The sequence below is a fragment of the Plutella xylostella genome, chromosome 27 (genome assembly GCF_932276165.1).
Source record: "Plutella xylostella chromosome 27, ilPluXylo3.1, whole genome shotgun sequence".
NCBI classification, from domain to species: Eukaryota; Metazoa; Arthropoda; class Insecta; order Lepidoptera; family Plutellidae; genus Plutella; species Plutella xylostella.
This window is the reverse complement of record NC_064007.1, coordinates 856,340-866,647: the sequence shown is the minus strand read 5'-3', so window position 1 is coordinate 866,647 and position 10,308 is coordinate 856,340. Positions and strand designations below refer to the sequence as shown.

Here is a 10,308-nt window from a genome sequence, read left to right as displayed (position 1 = left end):
GAAGAATTTTATCGCTGTCAATCCACTGCCGGGTATAGGCCTCCTCCATGTTACACCAAGTTAGAGTCCTGTGCCATACTCATGAATACTCATCCGGGGTTTGGTCCCCATACTTTTCTAAGTATGTATTTTATTATAAACCTTCATAATAAACAAAAACTTTATAAACACAACACAGCCAACACACAAAGGGCAAAATGTTGGTCTACGCCTAAGCTTTTATGAATTTTAGGACCTCTATGTAGTTTAGCTCACCAAAGCATAGGCATCAGAAAGAAAGCGACCTAACAACGTTTCTGACAAAAAACACTTCTAATTTTAGGTTCTACCTTTTTTGGCATAAGATTTATTTGCCTAATCTCGTATTGCATAGTAACGTTTGGTCAAAGTCTCGTTACGCCGAAAATCGTATGGCATAAATCTCGTTTAGTAAAAAGTTATTTCGCATAACATTGTTTAGCCTAATAATGGTATGGCCAAATCTTGAATAGCCTAATAATGCTATGGCATAGGTTTATTAGGTTTATACAAAGTAATAATATTCGTTTGGCTTTAACTTTGACGGAGCGTCTCTCTATAGCGCAAACTGGTGCCTTGTATTGTTTCCGCTGTTTGGAAAACGCTCCGCTCCGCTTCGCTGCGCTCCGCTTTGGTTTTGATGAACATGTGCACCTAACACGCTCCTCCTCGCTTTGCTCGTCGTCGCACCTATCTTCAGGTTTCGATCTCATGGGGTTTGTAATAATTATATTGCTCGTTAACTTTCGATTTTTTAATCATTCAATATCGTGATTTTTGGGGATGTAGGAGAAAAATACCACAATTTGTACATTTACTGCATACTTAATATATTATTTATTAAGATAAAATTAGGAGAAACAAGATTATACATAGGTATAGACGAATATAAATTTGAGCAAACGAAACTTAGGTGTTTAAAGATTGTGCCTAAAGAGTTTTAGACGAAACGAGCCTTATGCCACATAAGTCTTGGCAAAGTGATGGTTCGGCCAAAAAAGTTTAGACCATACGAGTTATGCGAAATGAGTTTTGGTCAATAAAAATTATGCGAGATGAGGGGAACCGCTAATTTTATCATAGTACCTACCTAATATAAGAATGGTGGACAAAAGCCAGTTTGGACACCTGGGGACGACCGCACCATAAGCGCCACCTGTAATCGAACGGATAAAGAAATATATTGATATTTTTAAAGACTATCACAGTCCTTAGCTATCTGTTTCTGTTATCCAATTGCGTGTAAATACCTTAATTTTATATTTATTTCTAAGTCTAATTAGGTAAATCTACTCTACTACGTTGTTGTGTTTGGGTTCAGGCCACGGTTTGGCAATCCCGTCGAAGGACGCTGGTCCAGCTGCAAGCTACAGACGTCTGTTGTAAGAGTGAGTCGCCGGCGACTAGAGTACCGATTTAGATCCTGGCAGCTGGCACCGCGGCGTAGGGCGGCCAGGCGGCGCGGTTATTGTGGGACATTTTGGGACTGCTGTTTACAATGAATTATTGAGTTAATTTAATTTAAGCAACAGTCAGTAGATGTTGTTTTTACAGGTATATTCTACCTACGTACTTAGTTAATGTATTAGTTTGGATAAAATATTTTTAGTAAAAAAATATTTTATTAATAGAAATTCAAGCACGTAATAAATTTTAGTAAGATTAATAAAAATATGTATCATTCGTACACAAATTCTCTTATTAACGGCGGTTACAACCTTTGGTAGGTTGTTGATTGTAGCTAGAACATTCAACATAGTTATGTAATAAATACTGCTATGAAAATAGAACCAATATTAAATCTAGTAAAAATATACCTACCAACGCCAAAAAAATATTATTAAATATACTATCCATAAAGAACCAACGGTGTGGCTACCCTATACGTATACCTACAGCGAAGCTTTTCTATGTAGGATTATGCAACGGCGATGTTTCAGAAAATTATTTTCGTCAGTCCGAAATTTTGACGCGTTCAACCCGCTTGTAAGCGCGCCGCGAACCAAAACGACCATTTATAACTGTATTTATTGATTATACGAGTGTTATTATTATTATTGTTTTGAAATCAGGTAGTTGCGTATTCCTAAACTGTATTGAATGGTAGTTTCAACTCGTCACGTTGGATAGAAACCGTTTAGAATCGCGTGGGCGGTCGTCAGTTAGAAGCGGTCCTGTTTTTCTCTTTTTGTTTCGCGCGAATACGCTTGGGGCGCTTCCTTGAATGCCTAATAAGGAGCTTTTAAATAATAATTTCTATAAAAGGGACTTGGAATTTGGTGGTTATTTATTAAAAAGGTACTTGGTTTAAGCTACTTATTATAGTTCATTGTACCTAAACTTCTCTGGGTATATGTAGCTGTTGGTAACATAATTAAATAAGTCCACGCTATACCAACCATATTTCTTGATTACATTTAGAGAAGCTTTCAAACGCCAAAAAATTCTTTCTTAGAATTGTTGGAATGGCGGAAAATAACATGATCTATGCCAATAACCATTAGCCTGAATCCCGAGTAAACAAATCACGCGCATTGTGTTTGCCTAACAACAGTAAATTCTCGACTTATTTCTGTGCAAGAATTAGTACAAGTGCGCAGGAGTTGATTCTCAGTTCTCACTACCCACAGTTTCGCTGGCTGACGGCTGCAAACTCAACGTATTAAATCAGCTTTCAAAATAATCGTACCTAACCTTCATGTGTGCTATTTCATAACGACCTCTTTCCAGCTCCAGCGATTGGGCAAAACCAAAGACAATAAAAACAAAAATATTTATTAAACTAGAGTGACTATAACGTCGTAAATTCGTGGACATTTAACAGTGCTCAGTAAAAATGATGACGATAAGCGAAAGTCAGTATTCTTCGAACAAGATGTCCAGTTTCCACAAGATCAACGACCGGATCGTGCACCAGAACAACTTCGACGATGTGCACTCATCATCGAGCCACAACAACGCTCTCATCACCAACCGCGGGTTCAAGCCATCCGACATGTATGATCCTCAGAAGAAGGAGTTCTTGACCAATCTCAGTTATAAGTTATTCCCTGTAAGTTGGGTAAGTCGTATCTTTTCTAATTTGTCTTTAAGCCACGCTGCCGCATAACACCACGCTTCAGAGGCTCAACGCAACGTGTTTGAAGACTTTATTTATTTGTAGATAAGCTTTATGTACAAAAAATAATAAGCATACTTAATTAGGTACCTACTTCACTCAGGAGCAATGAAAAAGTTCCATTGACATTGTACTAAATCCTAGACGAAAAAAAAAACTAGCTTAATGACGCCGTTTACAATATTGCGGTACATTTAACAGCGAATCAGAATATATATATTTTTTAAATCATTTGAACTATTTGGTGTCAGTATTTTGTTAATGGAACTTTTTCATTTTCGAGTGTACCTACTTTCAGCTAGGTAGCAGCTTGAGGAATCTTAAGCACAGTGATATTCAGTACTTAGTGACAAAAATGGGTGTGAACTTACTGGCTAGGTAGGTGCTCTTATACTTTTATTTGGTGGTTAGCTGAAAGAGGTTGGCTGAAATTTTACGGTGACCTTCCCAAAAGCAGTTCAATGTAACCAACATACTGCTCTTTAACTATGGGACAAACTCTGCAATCGTGAAAAAAGCTCTTAGGCACATACTGCATTATAAATAAATGCTTCTTGGTTCCTTTACTGAAATTTTACCGTGGTAGGTATTTTTGATGTACGTAGCTACACCGTAAATTGCATTAGGATTTCGGACATCAGGCAAATACACCAATCAATCAACCTGATAAAAATTCAAGCCTGTATTTTTTTCAATATAGTTACTTGACTTGTGTTCCAAATGAGTCAAAGACGGGCATCGAACCCGTACTATTTCGGTGGCGGACCACTTTTACACGAGTGCTCTTGGCCCCTCAGTGCTTCATGTACATTGACTCTTGGCAAAAGTTTAATCACGTATGTATGACCTAGATTATTTTAACCATAGGCTGTCCTAGATAAATGTACTTACCTATGACGTACATGGCTGGATGAGGATAAATATGATAGATTGTTGTGAATTCAGGAAGATGTGGATTCTGTATTTATTTCAAAGACAATAATCACATGAGAGACTTTCTGATACTTAGGTAACTAGTAGCTTATTAAAAAAAAAAGTAAATCATGGTCCTGCTGATAATGGCTTCATACGACGAACATCGTATTTTTTAAATTATAGTACTCATCATAATAATACATACCTATATTATGTATGACGGCATTAGGGCGCCTTTTAGTTTTTTTAATTAGATTTTTATCTTTAAAAAGTATCTCATTCATCAGTGCAGGATATTTAGGTTCGTGGCATGAACCTCACCTCCATAATAATTTTTGAACACTTGACTGTGGCTATTATGTATTTTCTAGTAGGTAAGTATATGTAGTGTCCACTGATCTTCGAGCAGATGCCACTTCTTTTGATGATCGCAGTTTACAAGCAATAACATTCGATAGACGTTTTAGCCCCGATTTCCTAAGATAAACCATGTTTCTAAACGTTAAACTAGCTCTGCGCATGTTACGCTGGCACGCACCCAAAACGTCTGTCAAAACGAATAAACTTTAACTGTTTAAATCTGCATTCAAATTGAAAATGTATTGCGATTGCGATAAAGAATCTCTTCGTGTTCTTGTCTAATCTTTAAGTTATAGTGTGAGGAATGGCCTTGAAAACGAAATTCTCCATTCTTTGATATACTTACTGTAGTCTTAGTAGTTACCTACACTTATAGCAATTAATACAGTGAAGCCGATATTCTTCAGTTATTAATTATAATTATTAAAGCTTTGTTAGATAGACGATAATGTAATTAAAATTTTAAATTTATCAATATACAGAATGACGGTGAATTGTCCCGCGATACAGCTGCGTTGGTTGCGATCCTACCGAAAGTAAGAGAAAAAAGGAAAATGTCCTCAAATTCCATGATAGTGTGGTCACCATAGTTCCATTTGTTCTTAAATTGTATATAATGTCGTTTCAAATCTATAATAACTCGACTTTTGTAAATATTTCTGCGTCAAGTCATGGTCATACCATTCGTCATTTCTGTTCTTGTAAACTTCTTCAGTTTGGTTTTACTTGTGTTTGATGATTCATTCATACATTTTACATAATACCTACCTGATATAAAATATTTTTTGAGAATTTAGAAATTTTAGCTCTTGGTTTGGTACTTTATTAGTTATACGTGTATTGTAGTTAAATCATAGTGAAGTATTTGTATTCTCACACTATCAAATTATATAACATTTATAACTTTTATCAGTTGGTTATAATTTAACACATAGGTAAAGTAAAAATTTGTAAAATTGTACATCGTAGATCGTAGGACTAAAAATATAAATGTCATAAATCGAGAATAGTTATCGCTGATCAATTCTTATCAATAACTTTGTAGTTTAGAACTTACTTTTGGCAAATAACTTATACTTACTTAAAAAGCTTTCTTTTTTATGTTTAACCAATTGTTTTAATAATCGCAAATGTATTAGTCACATTATTAACATTCTAACATAAATACCCAATACAGAAACATACAATGTTTTATAATATAAGAATTTATTTAGTTACTTACAGTTTTAAATCACATTTTTACACATTTTAATAATATTAAGAAGAACAAGTTGAATACCTATGCCTAAACTTATCCGTTACTTAACCACGACTCTGAGTAGGTAGGCTTTACAGCACCTACACATTAGCATTCAAGAATCATCAACACCATTAATACATGATGACTACTTGAGTGCACTCTCCATATAGAACAAAAATATTCAGTACCTATTTTAATCTTACCACTGCTCAGTCACACATTCAATTACATTCTCGAACGTCCATAAAGTACGTTTCCACACAACATTTCAGGAAGACCTCGAGAACAAGCCCATCATAGTCGGCAACAAGGAGGTGGACCTCAACAAGATCTTCACTCCGGCACCTGATGCTGAGGAGCACCTCATCAAGAAAGACAGCAAGTTTGGTAAGTCGATTCAAGCGTACAGATTAGACCTAAGAAATGAAGCCGCTAGTGGTGATCAGTCGGTAGACCGCCAATCCGATGACATTAGAAAAGTAACTGGACCAAACTGGATGAGTGTAGCACAGGATCGTGGAACTTGGCATAACATGGAGGAGGCCTATACCCTGCAGTGGGTTGACGTAGGCTGGTGATGGACTGTGAATGGCCCTGAGCCATAGCCTTATGGCTAGCTATGGAAGGCACATGGCCGTAAGATTATCATAGTGCACAGCAGTGCATACGCACCTATATTTAAATATTTAAAAAAATACTCCTACCATAATAAGAAAACCAAAACTAATACCAATTTACAACACCAATTGACCTATTAAACCCCTATATATTCCAGAAACCACCTTCGCCTCATCAGCATTCTACGTGCCCGGCGTGCACCCCACGGTGAAGGAGCAGATGGACCTGGCCAGGGCCATCTCCAAGTCCCTCAGTGACTCCAGCAACCACATGAGTCGCGGCCAGAGCATGTATGTCAACCGCAAGAAGCGGTCCGTGAAGTGGGTTCACGAGGGAAGAGGTACGTGGATAGGGAAATGGAGATTTGATAATTAAACAATTATGTGTATTTGTTGTTGTGGTGAAGCGTCCGTAGTCGAGCGGGCCTCAGTGATCGTAACTGATCGCTGAGGTTAAGCAACAACTGACACGGTCAGCCATTGGATGGGTGACCAATTTCAAGTGGTGCTTTTCTGGACGCTTCCGTGCTTCGGACGGCACGTTAAGCCGTGGGTCCCGGTTGCTGCTTCGGTAGCAGTCGTTAAGCCTAGTCAGAGGCCTTCGGGCGGCTTGAAAACATCTGACAGTCGGGTTGCCCACTTACCCGACAACTCTCTCAGCACAAGCTTGCTTGTGTTGGGGTCTACCAACCCGCACTTGGCCAGCGTGGTGGACTAGGCCTAAACCCTTCCTTCATTGGAAGGAGACCCGTGCCCCAGCAGTGGGGACGTAATGGGTCGTGATGATGTGTATTTGTTCCAAATTACAAAATGTTGTATTAACGTAGAATGCCCTCCAGCCCAGTGCGTATTGAAGAGGTCAATGTCCAGCAGTGGATGATTTCAGGCTGATGATAACAGTTACTGATACCTAATAAGTTACGAAACCAATAAGTCAAGCCCATTGTCCCATTGTTGTTTATGAGTGAGGCAAAATATTTATACTACGTCTTGAATTAAAATATTACCTATTTCCCGTGTTATAAACTTAATAAACATAACAATAGGCCATATACAAGATTAATATGACGTTTTCCTTGGACACTTCAAACAATACAAATGACGAAACCTTTCCGACGACCGAATGGCGTAGTGGTTAGTGACCCTGACTACTGAGCCGATGGTCCCGGGTTCGATTCCCGGCTGGGGCAGATATTTGTTTAAACACAGATATTTGTTCTCGGGTCTTGGATGTGCCCGTAAAATGGCAATAGGCCCGCCCCCTATTACATTGGGACTAACATACACTCTGGCGAAAAGTGGGTGCAGCAATGCACCTCTGCCTACCCCGCAAGGGAGTACATTAGTACAAGGCGTGAGTGCGTGTGTGTGTTGAAACCTTTCCGAATGCTCTGTTTCATACATTCATTTGTTTCATACAAAACAGCATGATTTATGATTCATATTCCAATTTCAAACGCAGGGAACAAGCCAAACAGCTGTTGCTTGTAAATAATTTCTATTAAATGCACGTCTGTTTGTCCATCACAGTGTTGTTACTCCTACGCAGATGTTCTGGCTAACCCCCAATAGTTGTATTTACTTCTACAGTTAATATGTGTACCACACACTGCAAGGATTTGGTTATCCAGTTAATTTGTTTACTCTAGATCTCTGATGTTTCCATACAGCCTGCCATAACTACAACTAAAGTTTGGCTTAATTAGGATTTACTGTGAATACACAGGTTTTACGTATGCAGGCGTTTTCCGTGGGAAAAGTTCAAAGCGTCACGTCGTGTCATGTAGTCATGAGTACCTAAACATTATGTTTCTCATATTTCCAGGTCGCAACACCTCGAACACATGCTCGACCCCAACCCCCGTGCCCAACCACGACACCCTGTACCGTCCGCCATCGAGCCTCCGCAACCAGAAGACTTACCCGAAATCTGCGCTCAAGAATTCCTTGCCAAAAATGGAGCCTTTCCCCGTTTCCCCGCCGACGATCACTGTCCAGAACATGGAGGTCCCAGTACCCATTGCTCCGACGAAGTTAAACGATGTCTACGCGGCTCCCATCAGCCCCCGTCTGCCGCTAGTGTGTGGTCCGAACTTCAACGTAGCGCCACGCGGCTGGGGCCAAATGAATGACTACTACCGACCTGTATCGCTAGATGGCGTTGGAAAAGTTTCTTTACCTTACTCTGATTTCTAAGCTGTTGTGATTGAGTTTGAACTCGATTCGCGAGCAGTTAAGGTTAAAAATAATGAATGTTATTTATAGATCGATGTTTGTAACTTATAAAAATATTTTTTTATTGTTGTATAAAATAAGAAAATTTTGAGTTGGGCCATTATACTATGGGGGTCGAGTGCGAGAAATGCTTGAAAATAGAATTCAATCGATAAAGTAAATAAGCAATCGAAAATGGTAATTTTAGTCTACAAAGCATTTGTATTTGTTTAAAAGTTAACTTTTTACATACTTACCTACACCGTTATCCTTTCGGAGCAGGCTAGGTATTCCCTTCTCATTACAACAGAGTTTTTTTTACAGGCATATGTGAGGCCTGTGAGTAAACTCATAGGGCCTCCCTAGCATGTTTCGAAAGGATTAGACCTCTTGGTAGGTAGGTACATTTATAAATGTAGGTGTAGATATAAATTAGTAGGTGGACGTATAGTGCATCTACTCATTACCTATATGGTTGGTGCACCTTACGTCCACACAGAGTTTTTTTTTCGATATACGATTATTTGTCGATAAAAGTAAGAATTAAGCGTGTATCGGTTTTCTAGGTGTTTTTGTTTCACTTATAATATAATTCGTAAGTAGGTTTAACTTAGTTATTTATTTGCACTTTGCCAAACTTTTTACACATTTAGTCATTAACTAGTCAATTAGTAAGTTATCTAGGCACTCAGTTATCATATTAGATGCCTAGAGGTAATAATGAAGAATCACTACGTCTGGGAAGGAACAAATTATAGTTACTATAGTTATGATATCTGTCCTTTTAATTTATTATTAAAAAAATATTATTGATTATATGTGTTTAAGTAATTATTACTCGTACCTATCTATAGAAGGATAGAAAGGTAATTTATTTATGAAACGAAGTTAATATTATTTTATTTGTTAGTGAAAACACTGGTATTTCTTGTACAATGTCGTTTTATTTTTAAATATTTTATTAAAGTATTTATTTATGGAAGTTCAAAAAACTAGACAACTAGTTCAGGAAATATACTAAGTAAGTACTAGAATTTACTGGATAATTTTAAATTAATAAAATACTTACAGGTACTCTGGAGCTTATTATTCCGTAATCCTCCATTACATAAGTTATCTAACACCGGACTAAAAAATCTCCAAGTATATTAGCAGCTTACTACTCAGGATAAAATCAGGCATACTTAATAAAAAAGAATAAGAAAAATTCCCTAAGATGTGTTTTAAAAGTGTCATTTTTTTTGACACAACTTAATTTATTTGGCGATTATTAAGTTACGCCACTATTGTAAACAAACCGTATCCTACTGATCTCTTCTTTGTCACACATGTAACTAATTACCTCTACATGAGGATGAGGATATCCTGTGAATGTGCATATAGTTACCTTAGGGCTGATTTTTCAATAGTCACATAAGTGTTACAGGAATAAAATTGTCGTTGTCGCATCTGAATGTTTGTATTAGATAAAAACCGTAAACCACTATCCCTGGCATAGACAATTAGACATCTATGATGTTGTACGTGTTGTACAGTCAGGGACAAAAACACCTGTCCACTCTGGGAATGACATTGCTACCTGTAAGTACTATGCTCTAGTCAGGTTTACTTTGCCTCAAATGTACAATATTATGCGTCTGTGTTAGTTAGTCTAGAATTCGCCGTCTGCTCTAGCCCTCCAACAATACCTTATCAACATTCAACAATGCGCACATAATATTTTTATTTCATACTGTGTTCTGAATACATACCACTGCGCGCCTAAAGAATTCCAATAATACCTACTAGTCCCAGTCCTACTCTTACTAGTGCACTAATGTTTATTT

General features: G+C 37.6%; 1 protein-coding gene across 8 annotated transcripts; it reads left to right on the top strand.

Moving 5' to 3' along the window:
• The first annotated feature begins 1,930 nt into the window (after window positions 1–1,930).
• Window positions 1,931–9,556, top strand: LOC105388662. 8 transcript variants are annotated; one of them, XM_038110312.2, is made up of 6 exons: window positions 1,931–2,041; window positions 2,749–3,070; window positions 4,894–4,947; window positions 5,924–6,038; window positions 6,427–6,609; window positions 8,094–9,556. In XM_038110312.2, exons 2-6 carry the CDS (start codon window positions 2,855–2,857, stop codon window positions 8,462–8,464), a joined length of 939 nt encoding a protein of 312 aa, XP_037966240.1. In that variant the 5' UTR covers window positions 1,931–2,041; window positions 2,749–2,854; the 3' UTR covers window positions 8,465–9,556. The 8 variants fall into 8 exon arrangements, with proteins under 8 accessions (XP_037966240.1, XP_011557920.2, XP_011557922.1 ...); XM_011559618.3 differs by having other exon boundaries at window positions 1,959–2,090; XM_038110310.2 differs by having other exon boundaries at window positions 1,965–2,090; window positions 2,649–3,070.
• The last annotated feature ends 752 nt before the right edge of the window (window positions 9,557–10,308 follow it).